Genomic DNA, 19258 nt, shown 5'->3' on the forward strand with positions numbered 1-19258 from the left:
GAAAACAGCCTTAACAGTAGGGTATTGTATGGTGCAGTGCAGTGTAAAGCCAATGAGAAGAAAAAGCAAGCTGAAGTTGAAGAGAATTAGAAATATTTGAACCATAATGAAATGTTTTGTTAAGCGTAGCACAGTGTGTATAGTTGTCCCACTGTGCTTGGTGAACACTCAGCATTAAAAATGTTCCTCTGGAATAATATTATGTTATTGAAGCCCTGAAGGGGTCTTTTTTTAATTCCCATTTTTGCCATTTTTATGCTTTATGTCCCGAGGTGGTCTCATGCAAGTTTCTGGTGCTTTTTTCAGCGCCTGATTTGAAATACTACAAAATTGCTTTGACGTACGTTGTCTTAACTATAACTATAAGGCATTTATGTATGTTGGATTATAATGGTATTCATACTTTATAATGCATTGTATCTTTTCATAAATAATTGTAACCAAAGTTAAAATGCATCATAATATTTGCAGACTCCTTGTTACATCTGAAATTTATTGTTTGTCATGTGTTTTAATGCATTATACTTTCTAAAGGTGTGTTCAAGGAATAGAATAGTATTATAACTGTGGTTACAAATATTCATGAGATAATACAATGCATAATATGGTGCATTACAAGGCATAATTAATGCATTAAAATACTTTTATGATGCATTATATATATAGACTTTAAAGGGTTAGTTCACCCAAAAATGAAAATTCTGTCATTTATTACTCACCCTCATGCCGTTTTACACCCGTAAGACCTTCGTTAATCTTCGAAACGCAAATTGAGATATTTTTGTTTAAATCCGATGGCTCCGTGAGGCCTACATAGGGACATGGGCTCCGTGAGGCCTACATCAATTTTTTAATCAATTTTCTTTTTTCTTTCTGTTATATTGCTACCTCACTGACTTTGTGTACCCATAACCTACAGTACTAGCTTTGCATACTCATAGATATTAATTCATATCTACACTACCAATTGAAAGTTTGGGGTCAGTAAGATTTTTTTTTAATAATAAATTAATACTTACATTTACCAAGGATGCATTAAATTGATCAAAATGTGATAGTAAAGAAATTTCTTACAAAAGATTTCAAATAAATTAGAGATGCACCAATGTATCAGCCACCGATTTTTATCGGCCGATTTTTGCTCAATTTACAACTATCAGCATATCGGCTATAGCAGGAAAAAGGCCGATATAACAAACCGATGGTTTATTAATTAACTGCGTGAGGGCACTGCGCTGTATAATGTCTGTTGCATAATCCTAGTGCTGCTGTCTGCGCTTTAATGTTAATCAAATAACAAAAGATCACACACTATTCTTGACTAAATAACTTCCGTAACTTTCATAAGTGTAGCGGACCCCATCCGAATGATGACCAAAACTTTACTGATATTTTATTAAAGTTTATTGCTTAATAAGCTGACAAACTTTAAATCTTCAAAATAACTCTGAAGAACTGTACTCTCCCTTTCATTACCAGTATAGCTCCGTAGACTAGAAAACCCGTCAAAATAAGAGTCCCGCCTTAGTAAAGAGAATATATATATATATATATATGAGATATATATATATATAGATAGATAGATAGATAGATAGATATAGATTAATCATAATAAAGTCTGTTACAGTAAGGAAGGATTAATATGTATTTATACAGTGAAGAATATGCAGTGTTATTTTACGTTTACTTTATTTCTGTACCTGAAAACAGTTAAACCTACCTAAAAAGCACTGTTTATTTCATATGTATCTTTGTTCTGTTGTATTTATGTAGGCCTGCTGAATGTTAAATGGATCCAATCCATGTTCATTAGAAATTATTTGATGATGCAGCAATAAACCTGCTAGTATAATTTAATACAGGTGTTTTTTTCAACTTTGCTGATTTAAAGCATGATCAAAATACTATCTATTTTGATAATAAAATTTCAAAAAAGAGAGCAAGTGATAAATATTGGTATCGGAATCTGCCCCCAAAAATCGGTGCATCCCTAAAATAAATACATAATCTTACAAAAAATTTCAAATAAATGCTGAACATTCTTTTCATCAAATAATCCTGAAAAAAAAAAAAAAAATCACAGTTTCCACAAAAATGTTAAGCAGCAAAACGGATTTCAACATTAATAATAAGAAGAAATTTTGTTGCTCATCATATGAGTCATACAGTGACTTCTGAAGGATCATGTGACACTAAAGACTGGAGTAATGGTTGCTGAAAATTCAGCTTTGCCATCACAGGAATAAATGACATTTTAAAATCGATTAAAATAGTTATTTTAAATTATAATAAAATTTCACAGTATTTCTGTTTTTACTGTATTTTTTAATCAAATAAATGCATCTTTTCTTTCATCCTTCTTTGTATGATTCCGATGCAAGACTCTTTCTCAGGCCTTCGGCCACTTCTCCTCTTCAGAGGGCAATTTGGTGATTAATCATGCGTGTTTGCCCTGCTGGTCCGTCCATCCATCTGTGTGTTTATTGAGATCTGAATCTACACACATGAACTCACTGCTTCTGTAGCATGAGGTGAATAATAAACACTCAGTGTTTACATGCCAATAATGAGTGTTTGCTTTAAACTAAACCAGACATGCCACTGTGTTCTTCACACAGGCAGTCTCTCTCTCTCTCTCTCTCTCTCTCTCTCTCTCTCTCTCTCTCTCTCTCTCGCTCTCTCTCTCTCTGTGTTTCTCTGTCATCCTCTCAATCAGTGTTGGTACAGCTGTCTCTTACAATCCTGACTGAATATACGGATATCAAGAATGGTCATTAAAATAAATGTGCTTCACAAAATCGTATCTAGCCTACACCTTTGCTGTCGATACAAGAACTTACAGATTTTCTTTTCTACAATGAAAGCATAGGAATTACTGTAATCCACTATTTACAGGGTATCCGCGGGGCATTAAAAAGCATTAAAAGTCATTAAATGGATTTTGTGAAAATTAAGGCCTTAAATGGCATTAAAATGCATTAAATTTTATTTCTACAGGCATTAAATTTTTTAGATAGTTTTGAAGAAAAATAATACTACCAGTTTATTTTGAATAAAGCCTAAATAATTAATAACTTTGATTTGCTGTCGCAAAATATGTACATTGGTGTGATACACACACGGAACCAGTTTGGTAATTGCCTCCGGCCAGTGCAAAATTGCCATAATGCCGGTTTGGACAGCGGCGGGCTGGGACCTGGAGACGGAAGGCTGCATCAGTGTTGCCAACTTATCGCCTTTTCAGACCCCTTTTGCGACTTTTTTCTAAGAAAGCGCGTTGTGACGAATATAGCGACTTGTTAACCTGATCCAGCTTCCAAGACCCCTGGTACTACTGCACGAGCGCGAGATCTTGCTTTCCTGCCGCAGGCGCACCTCTCTGGTTCAGCAGCGCATTCAGTTGAGGATGTGCGCTCTGTCAGAGAACAAATAAAATAGATAGCCTACTATTGTTTATTACTGAATGATTCAGCGTTTTGAACGAATCTGCCATTTGAATGAATCGTTTGAATGAATGAATCAATGACTCACTCATTAAGACGGTTACTTGCCGCCACCTACTGGTGGTTTAGTTTCATTTTTAAAAGTATCATTTCCCCCCCAACATTTCATATTTGTATTTTTAAAAAATATTTAAAACAATCCCATAACATTATTTAATGCAGGATATTGCTTCAGAACAAATTTATATTTCCACAGAAAAAATATATAGATGAAACAACAATTTTATTGGGAATTTGGCTGTATTAAAATATATTATGTGAGCAAAAGGGTAGCAGCAGAGAAGCAAACAATTGTTGGGCTGACACTTGGCAGAATGCGAATACAACAATGACATGATGAATTTTCTAATTGCCGTATGTCGTCATCTATCGACATTTAGCGGCATATATATATGGCATTAATAAATTTAAAAATTGGCATTAAAAAGCATTAAATTAGATTTGATGAAATCTGTAGAAACCCTTTTTTTTAAAAAATGCATGTTTCTCATACACATAGAAAAAAGTGTATTTATGCTGTATATTCCACTCACACCGGGTTTTGCTCATCTCTCTGATCCTAAAAGAGTTTGTGATAGTTTTGTGCTTTTGGCACAGCATAAAGGGTTTTGTTTGGTTTGTCAGTCTGGATTGATCAGAAATGTGGTCTCATCCTTCTCTTCAGGCCTCAGAGGAGCAGGGCACCTGACGGCCCGTCCACTATAATCATCTCAAGCTTGGCTAGGAATATACTACCTGCAGCATAGGGAGAAATCACCATAAAAATACAACCACACAGCCCTTTATGGTCCTGCAAACCAGGAACACTCACACACATGGTTCTGAGACAAAGCAGCATAGTAGTTTGAGTGTTTGTTCACTAACAAGTGATATGTACACTACCGTTCTGTTTTTTTTTGTGTTTGGAAGAAGTATGTTATGCTCAACAAGGCTTCATTTATTTGATCAAAAATACAGTTAAATCTTTAATATTGTGAAATATTATTGCAATATAATTTAACTGTTTTCTGATTTGCTTATATTTTAAAATGTTTTTTTTTTTTTTTTTTTTTTTCAAAGCTGAATTTTCATCAACCAGTAGTCCAATCTTGAGTGTCACATGATCCTTCAGAAATCATGCTAATATGCTGATTTAGTGCTCAATAAACATTTCTTATTTGTGAATATAGGATTTAATGAATAGAAAGTTCAAAAGAACATAATTTATTTTATATAAATATATAAATGTATTTTATATATATATATATATATATATATATAATATCTTGAATGTATTTACTGTCTTTTGATTAATTTAATGTGTCCTTGCTAAGTAAAATTGCTAAAAAATAAAAATTTTTTAAAGGTATTACTAGTTGACATTTATAAAGAAATAGTTCAAACATTAATAACTATTGTCATGTTGTATGCCTATAGTAAATAATGATTGGTTGAATTTTTTTTTTTTTTTTTTTTTTTTTTTGATGAATTATTCCTCTGTTGATGGGTGGAAACTAGTTTCCAAGTCTAGTTTTTTTTTTCGTGTGTCATATTTGTAAACTAATTATTTTTTTCTATCAATTTACTGCAGATGTGATTCCGAAAATCGCTACCTTGGCAACCCACTTAGAGGAACATGTTACTGTAAGTAACCCTCACTCTCTGTCCCTCACCCATATATATATATATATATATATATACACACACACACACCTAGGCTAGGTGATATGGCTAACAATTATATCTTGATATTTTAAAGCCAGTTTATAATGTTAATATACTGTATTCCTATCTCTTTTTATGTATGTTCCCCAAAATTACACCTTTTCATCATTACTAATTCTATTCAAAATGTAACAAGTAATCTAATGTCACGGTCCTTAGGAAACTTAATGTCCAAATAAAAAGAACATTAAAGTCATATTGGCTACATTAAGCATCAAATACATTGTGACTATTCAGTGTCATCCAGCCCTACACACTCAAACATATTACCTGTGTCAAACCAGGCACTTTCAAACTCTTTATCCAGTGTTCACAAAGTAAACATTTACAGCACCTTCTGGAAGCACAGCAGATGGAAGTGTTTCCCTCTAACTCCTCATCAGGACACCATCACACAAGCATTCATCTATTCTTAGCAGTACAACGCCACTTGTGTTGTTCATCTTGGCTTCTGTCTGCTGTTGGTTCATGTGCATGTGTATATGTGTGTGTTGTGTGTGAGTGACTCTTATTTGTCACTAAATGCCAAGAGCTTAGCCTAAAGCAAAACACGTGTGCTCTTGGCTTCACCCACAGCTGAGATGTGTAGTTCACATGTTGCTTATTTGGCCAGATTGAGATTGGTTTAGGATCTCAGTACAGTTGATTATGGTGGATTTCAGAGAGAGGCTGTGTTCTGTTGATGCTGTTAGAAAATGGCTTGTGACTGGAAAATGATTGGGATGAACTCTTTGAGGAGAATCATCAGATATGCCCTAGAGTGAGGACATGTTTTTTGGAGTGTGACTAAAATTAGCCCTTAATTCATCACATTTTTGGGCTAATTGGTTGGATCTCACAAAAAACTGACTAGGAATATCTGGTACACATATCAATCAAAAATAATATTGAGAGAATCTCATTCACCACTGTAAATCGGATAAAACAATGCCATATTATTTAAATTCTAAATTCTAACATGTTGTAAATGTGGCAAATGTGCGCTCACATTAGTGAATTTTTTTGCAGAATTTCACTGGCAAAATGGTCAATTGCCTATTGTCAATAATGCATGAAGCTCAGCTTCACTTTCAAACCAAGCAGCTTTTTTGTTGGTCAACATGACAAATCTGCATGACCAACTGAAACTGTTGTGAAATCTGCGTGGTGAAATCACCCCCACACGAAATTCCCGAACGCGTGGATTCCTATTGTAATGACTGAATTTTGCCTGTGAAAATTTGCTGAACAATGGTAAATGTGACCACACCTTTAGTATGAAAATAATAATGCAAAAAAAAAAATGCCTGGACAAGAAGATTTTCAATACAGTATCACAGTAGTCAGGCAAGATTTGTTTCACATTACATAAATGGGACTGTCTTAAAGGTGGGGTAAGCCATTTTTCAAAAACGCTGTTGGACATTGTTGATATTTGAAATCAACCCAAACAAACCCACCCCTCTCTTCATTGCTCCGCCTCCAAAACTCACCCTCCAATCCTGACCACCCTGCTCCGAGTCGGTCTCAAACCCCGGCCCGATCGCTGCTAGTAGGCGATAAAGTCCTTATTGTTGGTGATTTTAATATCCATGTAGATAATGAAAAAGATGCATTGGGATTGGCATTTACAGACATTCTAAACTTTATTGGAGTTAGAAAACACGTGTCAGGACCCACTCATTGTCGTAATCATACTTTAGATCTAATATTGTCACATAGAATCGAATATTGATGCCGTTGAAATTCTGCAGCAGAGCGATGACATCACAGATCATTATCTTGTCTCGTATATACTACATTTAGCCAAGGCCGCAAAACCGCCTCTCTGCCACAAATATGGTAGAACTATCACTTCTACCTCTAAAGATTGCTTTATAAGTAGTCTTCCTGATCATTTTCATCGCTTTAGCATACCAGATAGATTAGAAGAACTCGATGTTGCAACAGAAAGTATTGACTCTCTCTTTTCCAGCACACTAGACTCAGTTGCTCCTTTGGCTTAAAGAAGATTAAGGAAATTAGTCCAATGCCGTGGTACAACAAGCACACTCGGGCCCTTAAGAGAGCAGCCAGAAAAATGGAGCGCAGCTGGAAGAAAACAAAACTAGAAGTTTGTCGCATTTCGTGGAGAGAGGGAATGATTGAGTACACAAAGGCCTTAAAAACTGCTAGATCTGCTTATTTTTCAAATCTTTTAGAAGAAAATAAACACAACCCTAAGTATTTATTTGATACAGTGGCTAAATGAATGAGAAATAAAGCTTCAACTTCTGATGTTTCCAAACAGCACAGCAGTAATGACTTTATGAACTTCTTTACTTCCAAGATTGACAATATTAGAGAGAAAATTATAACCATGCAACCGTCTACTACAGTATCGCATCAGAACCCCAATATCACTTTGTAAAAAGACCAAGCGTCTGCGCACATACACATTCAAACACGTAAATGAACGACAAGAATGCATTAAAGGTCTTTGGTTTTCAGTAGGAAAGGTGTCATTTAAGCGGCCCCTAAGTTAATAATTAACAATTTTTACAACTGAAGTGATTCAATCAAAAACTTACTTTAGCTCGATAATAATATTTTCTTAGAGCTGCTGTAAAGCCAAAACAATCTGTCAATTAATTTTCCTTGTATCACTGTGAAGCTGCTTTGAAACAATCTGTATTGTGAAAAGTGCTATATAAATGAAGATGACTTGACTTGACAAGAGTAAATACAAACAAGTGTTTGTTGTTAGTCGCCAACAGCACAGCAGCTCCAGACAATCAATGACACTGAAACCCAGTGTTATTCACATGTGAAGCAGAATCAAAGCAGCCTCCGCGTCTGTTTTCAGACCTTCCCGCTTAGCTCTCTCAAGCATCGGAAAGCTTTTCTAATATTAACGGCGGTCCTAAAGCGCTTGCCCAGTCATAAACCTTCATTCCAGTGATATGCCTTTGAGCTCTTTTGTATTGTCTCATCTCTCTTTCTATATCTCTCTTTCTGTTTTTCTTCAAATCTCCCTCTTGTTCTTTCTGTCTCCTCGACCGTCATGTCAGCCTGACTAACTTCCAAACAATGTTTTTGAAAAATTACTTACCCCATCTTTAAGCAATTATGTTTAGTTGTCAATAATAATATTACAAAACCAAGCAACTGAATCTATTTCAGAACCAATAAGCTAAATATATATTTTTTTTTTCTTTTGATTTTCTGGGTGAAATATGACAGACATTCACTCTTGTAATCTGTTATCCCACCTTAAGTTGGGGTTTCTGTTCCATTTTTATAGAAGCAGAAGAGACCAGCATGCCCTCAAGCCATAATCACTAATTCTGACTTAAAGTGTCTCAGATAGATATCTGAAGGTCAGAGAGTGCAGAAGGCAAGCAGTCAGGTCTGATTCCCGTCCTGTACATTTGCTGCTTGAAAATGCAAGTGTTTACGCACAACTTCCTGTGTGATTTGATAGTAGGAGGACTGGAGTGACTTCTTTGTGTTTTATGAGATAAACATTTTATTTATTTTATTTTATTTTAAGCATACTGTTTTCGCAAGTGCTATTAATGCATGTTCAGAATGTGCATCAGTTAAAAGGTACAAAAGTATTATGCACCCCATTTTACCCCTCTGTTTTTTCATAATTTATTATAATTTTTTGTTAGGTAAACTTTTTTTATTTAACTTATAGGAATTCAACCCTGAAACCGGTAAGCACTATTACGTGTTGTGAGCATGTGCCACAACTCCAATATACAATAAGATATTATAAGATTACAAGCAAACATTTATCAATAATCCTTGATGTTTGTGTCAAAGCTGGGTGTGCTTTGTATCACTAGCTCTCCCTGTTTAGCATTCTCTCTGTTGCAGAAAATCTCAGTCTCTCTCACACACAGTATAGTTTTAGTTTATATTCAGAGCACTAGATGGCAGCCTTACAGCTCTAGTATAAGTCCAGTTGTCATGATTGACACAAGCACAGAGCGGTCATAACTTCCTCTCTTGACCACAAAATAGGAAAAGATATACAAAAAAATGACTCGGCCATAGAACAGAACCATCATCTTCAGGAACAACGGGCATGGGTTCTCCTGAAAATTACTGTGAACTCGTCCACACAAATTTCTCAAGACAGCAGGAAATTAAACCAAGTCAGTACTCAAGGAAAAATAAAACAGCCTATGTTACTCTTGTCACTACCACTTTCCCAGAAATGCCACCTGAGACCATATTTGACCAACCAAACCAGGCTTATATAAACAGCCCTCCAACGCCTCCAATGATTGTTTTAAAACTAAGCTCCATTTGATTACAGAGTCTCAGATAAGCAGAGTACAACCAGACAACCAATTTGTTTTAATGTACACAGAATCATCAGTAGGTGATCCATTCTGTTCTTGACTGCAAACAGGCTTCTGAGGTTTACATCGTTTACCCAGACATTTGTGTTATCTTCTACACTACAAGATCAGTTAAGACCTTGAAAGGGTGCCTAATGGCAGAAAGGTTCTCAGTTTTATGATTAATCAACACACACAGGAGATGACTGTGTGTCAAAAGCACGTGTGAGGGGTTTGCAAGGCTTTTATGAGCAGATCAGACTCGCATTCCCTGTATATAGAAGGATTTATTACCAATGCATTATTTATAATTGACCTCCCCTCCAGTCTCTGCAGCACAATACTGTTATATCACTTCATGATTGATAGCGTACTGCATCATATCCTCCTGTGGTCAACAAATCCTTTCCAGCATCTCCGCTCTTTCCAGCTGAAATGAAATGTGCATTACAACGCAGAATTCTGATTGGATGTGCTGTTCTAAAATGCCGATAAATGCACACCTGTGACCGTACATTCTATATTAAAGGGATAGTTCACCTAAAACATAAAAATTCTCTCATCATTTGTTCGCCCTAATGTATCAAGAAGATAATTTGGGAATACAATGAAAGTCAGTGGGGTCCAAAAATGATTGGACCCTGTTTATTTTTTTCTTGGTATGGACAAAAACAATACAAAACAAAACACTTTTTTTGAGTTTCACAGAAGAAAGTCAGTCGTACAGGTTGCTTGTTGGTTAAGCTTGTTGTTTTATTGACTTATTTGTGAACCAATAAGTTTTGACTTTGAATTTGCACTAATAAAATGGACTATTCCTTGTAATTTTGAGCCATATCTGAATTTACAAAGACAGGTGTTCCCTTTTTTTTTTTTTTTTTTTTTTCTCCAGACGAAACCCTTAAACATATAAAATGTTTACTTGAAGTGTCCCCTGAGATTATACTACCTTTGCAAATTACAATTACATAAAATTATTATGAAAACTATAATAATAATTTCATTTTGCATTACAAATACTTATATTAATACTTATGTCCTACTGTACATTCTTCACTTAAACCTTCAAGCTTTAACATATCAAAGATTTTATTTTGGTTGAATATTGGTCAAATGCTGTAAGCTAATATCCAAAAAAAAAAAAAAAAATGTTGGAAATTATGCAAATGTGTAACTAAAGTGAACCTGGTGCATGCTGCGTTCCCAAATGCACATTAAACTCACATTACATTGCGTAAGGCATCTGATGTCAGTCATGGCTGGTTAAAATAACTTTTGTGATATCTATGATTATATTACACTCGAGTTCAGATTAAAGCAACTGTTCTTCTCCATTTCATACTCCTTGTATGGTGTACTAAACGCTAAAGTGTACACTGCAGCTGGCCTGCAAACTCTCTCACAGACAAACGCGTATAAACACACACAGCAACCACAAGCAGCACTCACGCTCCCAGCGTACAGCTGTTATCTCTTACTAGCACTGCTTCCTTTACTCTGTCAGTGTGGATTTCATCACACGTGTGCAGCGATTCAGTTGCCCGGCTTCGAAATATATGGGGTGGACACACTCGCTAATTTGACCAATTAAAGCCATGAAGAGAGGCTAGTTGGAGCGAGACAAGTCTGACTCCCTAAGGGAACGTCAGTGACATTTACCCGCTGAGTGGGATTGATGTTTACGCTTCGTCTTTGTAACAGGCTAATTCAACCAGCCTTGAACATACTAATGTCTGTTATCACAAGGAGAAAAATCAAGGGCCATCAAACATGATAATACTAATGATGACGATAAATGCAAGTCACCCTAACAGTAATTGAATGTCTCCTTCACTAACATAATGGATAGATGTTTATTATAGTATAACCTCCAGTGTCATCAAGGTCATGTTACAATTGCCATATACATGATGATGAATGCTATGCAGTCAAAACTGTCATCAAACCGTTGTCTTAATCAGACTAGAGGTCATATTTACCATGCATTTATCATATTCTAATACACCAGTGGTGACTCAAGTATTTTTTTTTTCCTTCCTTACTGTAATGGGCACTTTTGGCTTTACTTCAGAGCACTACATTGTTATTAAGATTGTCATTGTTGCTCTATTACTTTTTCAGAAAACATATAAATCCTTGTTATTTTGAAATAAGAAAATCGAGACCCGCTCTGAAATGTGATAGTGATGTCCAGTTTATGAGCAAATCATTCTTTTAAGCCAGTTCCTTTTGAAACGGTTCACAAATCACACTGAACGATTCTTTCACAAATTGGATGGATCCGTTTACAGCTGTTCTCGATTCAACAGCTTGCTGATTCAATGATCCAGGCAAGAAGTCAAAGTTTTTCTATTTATGTTAACACTTTTTTTTTAATACTGTTTTGTTTTCACTTGTTTACACACTTGATTCATTATGACTAAGTTCAACAGATATTAAAAGTTTAATCTTTTGATTAGTTTACGACAATTTTTGTGAATCAAGTTAAACGTTTGCATATCTACAGATCATATATATTTTATGTCTGCATTAGTAGTACTTTCATTTATCATACATCATTTATCATATATCATGATCACTACTGTTTTGGATCAGTAAGATTTTTTATTTTTTTTTATTCAGCAAGGATGCATTAAATTGATTAAAAGTTGATTTTAAGATTTTTGTTTCAAATAAATCTGTTCTTTTGAACTTTCTATTCATCAAAGAATCCTGACAAAACTGTTCAACAGCAAAACTGTATTTAACATTAATAATAATATGATATATTTCTTGAGCACCAAATCAGCATATTAGAATGATTTCTGAAAGATCATGTGACACTGGAGTAATGGCTGCTGAAAATTCAGCTTTCACATCATAGGAATAAAGTACATTTTAAAATATATTAAAATAGAAAACAGTTACTTCAAATTATAATAATATTTCACAATATTTCTGTTTTTATTGTATTTTTATCAAACAGTGCAGCCTTTGTGAGCATAAAATACTCAAAACATCAAAAAAACTTATTGACCCCAAACTTTTGAAAGATACACTTTAAAAAATGCTGGGTTAAAAACAACCCAAGTTGGGTTGAAAATAGACAAACCCGGCGGTTGGGTTAAATGTTTGCAAACCTGCTTTTAAAAGATTAGTTCACTTTCAAATGAAAATTAGCCCAAGCTTTACTCACCCTCAAGCCATCCTAGGTGTATATGACTTTCTTCTTTCTGATAAACACAATCGAAGATATTTTAATAAATATCCTGACACATCCGAGCTTTAAAATGGCAGTTAACAGGGGTCACTATATGTCTACATCCATCTATCATAAACGTACTCCACACGTTCCGGAGGGTTAATAAAGGACTTCTGAAGTGAAGTGATGCATAAAAAAAATCCATATTTAACAAGTTATAAAGTAAAATATCTAGCGCCAGACCGCTTTCCGTATTAAAGTTACGAAGAAAGTGTAAACTGGTGTCGCGTCAGTTACACTTTTTCTGTAAGTTTAATAGGGAAGGAGTAGGACGTAGCGTAAGCTTTTTGAACTTCATGGGTTTTACACTTTCTTTGTAAGTTGATTATGGAAGGCGGTCTGGCAGAAGCTAAATATTTATCTTCATAACTTGCTAAATATGGATTTTTTTTTTTTTTTTTTACATAAACGCATCGCTTCGCTTCAGAAGGAATTTATTAATCCCCCGGAGCCGTGTGGAGTACACGTTTATGATGGATGGATGTAAATCAAAGCACTTTCTTCAGCTCATATAGTGACCCCTGTTCATTGCCATTATAAAGCTTGGATGCGTCAGGATATTTATTAAAATTTCTCTGATTGTGTTCGTCAGAAAGAAGAAAGTCTTATACACCTAGGATGGCTTGAGGGTGAGTAACGCTTAGGCAAATCTTCATTTAAAAGTGAACTAATACTTTAACTCAACTATTGTTTAAAAATTACTGTATTGCTTGCTTAAAATGAACCCAAAGTATGTTGAAATTAATATTTATTAATATGTTTAATAAATGAACATTTATTAATAAGTTTAATGAATAATAATTAAACAATAAACATTTATTAAATTGCTTTTTAATAAATGTTCACCCTGTGTTGGGTTTATATATGGTTAGTTTATTTAGTTGGGTTAAATAAAACTGCCCAGCACATTGGGCAAACATTTGTGATGGAAATTTTGAACTAATTAATAATGAACTAACATTTCTTTTCATCTACAGGCCTAATAAGCTAACTTTGAAATAGAGAAATAGTCACTAGCACTGAGTGTTGTAACAAGTGGAAAAATTCTTCTGTGCTGGCTAGACAGCATCCTTCTAAGGATAAAAAATAGTCTTTGAAAAATTGCTTTAACCTACTGAGTAATCTGAACTATTAACCCGGTGATATTTTTTGATGATCTTGTGATTCAGTTGTTCTAATCTAAATTTACTCCGCCAGTAAGCGGGACAGAAGAACTGAGATGTTTTTTTAAATCTGAACCAATCATATTAAGACCTATAAAACCTGCTGTATTCCTTTGTTCGGAGAGAGATTCTCTGGAATTGACAGGAACTCTCCCGGCCGTGATTAAAGCTTTGAAGGACAAAAACTGGAGTCTCTGGTTATTGCTGCGCAGCAAGTCAGGTTAGGGAACACTAGGTTTTTGAGGGTCAAGACGTTGACCGAGATATTATTGAGTGTCGATTAGGAGACTCTCCGAAAGATCATATATTATTGAGTGTCGATTTGGAGACGCTCCGAAAGATCAGGAAATTTATTGAGTGTCGATTAGGAGACGCCCCAGGAACAGGTAAACTTAAGTCAGGCGCGTCTTGGAAAATCTACCACACATTTAACCCAACCGCTGGTTTTGTCCATATTCAACACAATAGAAGCATTTTTTAGAGTGTAGTGTGTACTTTCACTTAAATACATGATTTGTTAAAGCCAGATCTGATTCTCTTAACAATCATCCAAAAAAATTATATTTATACCTCATACACTGATTTACGGCAAACTTTCCACTGGCTGAATCAAAGCCATAACTGCTTCAGACATACTCAGATGAGTGTCCCACCAGCCAGCCAGACATCCTCAGGTCCCTCATCAAAAACTAATCAGGCATTCTGCCTAGACAGCTAAATGCTTTTAGTAAGGCTGCTTTGTGCTTTCATACAAAGTCACTTTTATTTGGACATCTAAAGAACTATCTTATTTTCTAAAGATAATTGTATTGGCTTTAAACCTTAGATGTAGATATCTTCTTCAATCAAGACAATGTTACAGTGCATGAGGATGAATTAGGACGTTCTTTACTTCCATTACATTTTGGTCATGCTGATGTTATGGAGAATAAATTGTCATTAAGATGGTACAGCTATGATCTAATCAATCCAAAACCTTTAATGTCAATTGATTCTGTCTATTTATGCCTCTTTATTTACAATAAGTGCTTTCAAATGTCACTGTACTGCAAACAGCCAGTGATAGTCTTGCATAGTTGAAATGCTGGTTGATATTACATCCAGATTATTTGTCAAACTACAAATAATAATCGAGCCAAGTGCATTCAAGCTGTATACAGAACAGAAAATTTGCATGTCATACATGCACAGTGCATACTGCAAAAATAGTACAAGTTGTATGCCGTTCCAGACATGCACACTGAGTATAATTTAGATTGCCTTTTGATAGACATGATAAAAAAGTTTTTTACTACATCATTCCTGCTAAATATAATTTGTAAACATGAACATCTTACCTTATATTATCATGTATGATTAGCTAAATCATGTGCTTTTGTTATGCATACATGGTTGTCTTCTGTGCAAAAAATCTCAGTATGTAAAATTACATATAATTTGTTACTTCATTTCAGCTCATCGCATTCAAAGGACCGTGTGAACCAGTGTATATTTAGCTTCGACTTTTTATTTAAGGGCAGTGTGCCATTTTCTTTCCTGCTTCTAAAAAAGATGACTCCAGATGTCCCTAACTCTCTGCTGTTCTCATTACCGCCAGCAAGGTGTTCCAAAATTGAGGATGATAACATTTATGGTAGAAGACATTAAATAAAATACCTAGATCCCGTTTGCCAGGGATGGCTTTCTGTTATTGCTTCATTTCAGACCTCTGAACTTGGAAATGAAATGTGTTCTGCAGGATGTTTAGAGGAAAATATACTTTGGCTTGATGAGACTGTTATTTGAGATTCCTGTAATGGCTTTATTGAATTATGTATTGTAAATAAATGTGTGCATTTCGTAACCAGAGCACGTCATAAGACGATGATGTTGTTGTCGGTTGTAATCAGAACGTCCTCTGTTGGCTTCTTATGTATGTTTCATTTTATTAGATGATGGTGAAAATATTCTGGAGTTCAAGAAAGGTTAATAACCTCATATGTTAATAATTTTATTCCTCTGAAATAGAATAGTGGCACATGTTTTCATACAATTTCGCTTGATTAAATTAGCACTAAATAACCACATTATTTAGTGTTCTCTGATTTCACTCAAGGGGGAATTTGATTTACTGGCTAAATTTGTGCAATTAATTGGCTTATTATAACCAAATTAGAGCAAAAATGTTGGAAGCAGTGAAAACATTCCAGCATATTGTTATTTATGTTAGTTTCATATTTGCATTGTGCTTAGTGAACTCCTTGACACGCATTCACTCATGCACACATATAAATACATGCAGTCATGCAAGCGAACGCAGATGCACACTCAAAAGTATTAATATCATCACAGCAGGAAGTATAAGAGAGTGGGCAATACATAGCTCTAAGTGTCCTCTTAAGGACCATAGACATAACTGCATGTATATCCTACAACTCAAAACAGCCTGTTGATCTCCCTCTTTGATTTTCTGCTCTTATTTGTCGCCTTCATGGAATAGAAAAACTCTCTGAAGTTTGCCGAAGACCCTTATGGGATAAACATAGCTTTGCTGTGTACCTGGGGCAAGAACAAGGAGAGAAAAAGAGAGAGAGCCAGCAATAATCTTTCTATTTCTGTGACAACGGAGGGTACTGAGTGGTCAGAGGAAGAGATAAGCTCAAGACGGCCGCTTTGATCTGATCTGTGGTAATTCTCCATCTCTCTGTGGTTGCGGAATGAACACGGCTATTTGTTGAACCTAATATCCTTTAGTTTCGCTCGCTTTCTGTGAACATCCCCCAATCTGCTATGGTTTAGTGTGCATTTGTTACGTCATGTGCAGATATGTAGAGATAAACATCTTTTAAACAAGGCCTAGAAGTTTTTTTCTTGGATCGACGTGGGGTCAGAGGCGGTCAGATTTGTTTTGTTAGATTGCAGCTGCTCATTTGAGGTTTGAAATTGATGTTCAAGGCTTGATGATGTGTTCTCAGGGTCATGATGAGTTAGATTAGCAATCCAGTTGCAAAAAATTGAACTCTAATCACAAAAAAGCCACTATTATTAAAAAAACACACTAAAATTACTTACTGTTAAAGTGCCCATATTATGCTATTTTAAAGGTTCCTTATTTTGTTTGGTGGTCTCCTATAATAGGTTTACATGCATCCAAGGTCAAAAAACACTTTAATTATCTCTTAATGTACATTGTGCATCACCTCATTTCTCAAAGAGTCTGAAAATGGTTTGTTCGAAGATTCAGTCTCTCTAATCCCCTCCTTTCCGTGAGCCTACTCTGCTCTGATTGGTCAGACGGCCCAGTCTGTTGTGATTGGAAGTGAGACTGGAATTGCTGATGACTCATTTCAGCAGTTTAGTATCGATTCTTTTTATTTAGGAGACAATAACTTGCCATGCGCTTTGATCTTTAAAACCTTTTACATTCGCAAATAGTTGTATTACAGCATGAAAGGTAATATTCGAAAAATCATAATAGGGGCATTTTAAGTGCTTTTAATCTATAAAAGGTTTTGTCAATTTCTAAAATGTCATAAATGATGACTAGAATCTAGCGAAAGCTTTTTCATCTTTTTGTGATGTAATGCCAATGACAGTTCAGTGTTTTCTTCCATCAGCAGAGTTGATATTAATTTTGACCCGCTGGACAATCAAATCAATCCTCAGCCTTCCTCTGTCTGTTGCTATTTAATCATATGCCGTCTTCACAATTGAATCGGACAAGGTGACCTTTAGTTGCTCGTGCAGATGTGAGCTGTCAAAAAGTCCTTCATATCGCAACCACTTCTCTTTCCCAATGAGAGTTTGTGTTTAACTTTGAAGAATAGCTGTGATTGCCATGATGTTGTGATTTCAGCATGACATGAACATGAAGAATCTTTGCCAAGCTATCACTTTCATGTCGTGTTAACAAATCTCATGATTTTCTATGAAATCTAAATACAATTTATGTTTTTTTTTTTCTTCTCTCACCTCTCACTAGATAATCTTCTAATAGACTACCAGTTCACCTTTAGTCTGCTTCAGGAGGACGATCAGCATTACACAGCTATTAACTTCATGGCGAATCCGGAAGAGGTCAGTGAGTTTGCATCATGTGTTCACAAACAAAATATGTGTCCTAAACATATGCAATATGACAAGTTTCCTACAAGCCATTTTTTTTAAATTCACACTGAATGCTATTTGGCATAATTCAGTCGCAGCCAATAATTTGATGCTTGCTGTACTTTTATGTGGAGCAGAATTTTGAAACAATCAGATTTCATTTTATAAATTATGAGAATTAAATGATGTTTTGTGGCATTATTTTATAATATAATGTAACATTTTATTTATATTATAAATAATAAAAAATACAATCCACATTATTGTTAATATGGTAAAAAAAAAAATATTGAAAACTCTTTATTATCAGCTATTTACATGCATTTTTTTTGTCTTCATGTTGTTTGTTTTCCAGACCAATAAGAATCTTGATATGTCAATTAATGCATCTAACAATTTCAACCTGAACATAACGTGGTCTATTGGCTCAACAGGTAAAGTCCTTCATGTAATATTTCATAATAAAAGAAAAAAGAAATCCCAAAAGAAATAATTACTTTGTAAAATAGTTCTGGTTGAACAAAGTAAGAATAGGAAAGCTATGTGAATCCGTTTGTCAAGGCATTCATAAAATGCTTTCTGATTTTAATTAAGATAAACAGACATTGCTCTTGCACAGACAAATGCCTAAGCGAAATAGATTTTCATTTTGTTGCTGGTGAATAAACCTTTAGGACAAGCAGATATGTGGAGAAGTGTTATAGATTGTCCCATAGGCGCAGATAAACCAGACTCCCAGTGGTCACTAGAATAGTACAGATAGTGTTTGAGTGTCGAGTGTCATTGTCATGAGAGCTTCTTTATAGAAATATTTGAGCTCAAAAGAGTGTTTAATGGAAAAGTCATATTTTGCATTGTGATGAATTGCTAATAACTAAAAGAAATCAGTTTTTTATTCTGTCATGGTTAATGGAACAGTCTCTGTATGGGTCATCTGGGAAACATCAATATAGACTGACTGATGTTCATGTTCATTTGTGGTTCTAGATTTACTATGTTATGATAGACCATGTATTCACTATTAACTCTTGAATCTGTTCAAACCCTTTGAGAAGCTCTTAGAAGTTCCTAGGCTTTGATCCTGTTGGCATTCTAGTACAGCTTCTTACAATGCCGTTATTCAGATGTTTTATAGTTGAAGGGTTGGTCAGAATATTATGCCATGTTTAATCATGCAGAGGGTTTTGTATGCAGACGTTGTTGTTGGCTGATGTGCACTTTGCTGACGCAGTGTTTTGTGTCCCTACA

The 19258-nt window shown here is 35.0% G+C and overlaps 1 protein-coding gene across 10 annotated transcripts in view; it reads left to right on the forward strand.

Annotated features, from left to right (window-relative positions):
- The window catches only part of atrnl1a (attractin-like 1a), a 243238-nt gene that overhangs the window by 106435 nt on the left and 117545 nt on the right, over window positions 1-19258 (forward strand). For 8 of the 10 annotated variants that reach the window (XM_051916269.1, XM_051916266.1, XM_051916265.1 and 5 more), the window contains 3 exons: window positions 5074-5126; window positions 17886-17980; window positions 18366-18444. In XM_051916269.1, the coding sequence (XP_051772229.1) occupies window positions 5074-5126; window positions 17886-17980; window positions 18366-18444 (227 nt within the window). Of the gene's footprint in view, window positions 1-2381; window positions 2532-4167; window positions 4637-5073; window positions 5127-17885; window positions 17981-18365; window positions 18445-19258 lie in introns of those variants that run through there. The other 2 variants (XM_051916274.1, XM_051916275.1) reach the window with 2 other exon arrangements.

The sequence above is a fragment of the Ctenopharyngodon idella genome, chromosome 13 (genome assembly GCF_019924925.1).
Source record: "Ctenopharyngodon idella isolate HZGC_01 chromosome 13, HZGC01, whole genome shotgun sequence".
In the NCBI taxonomy this organism is placed as follows: domain Eukaryota; kingdom Metazoa; phylum Chordata; class Actinopteri; order Cypriniformes; family Xenocyprididae; genus Ctenopharyngodon; species Ctenopharyngodon idella.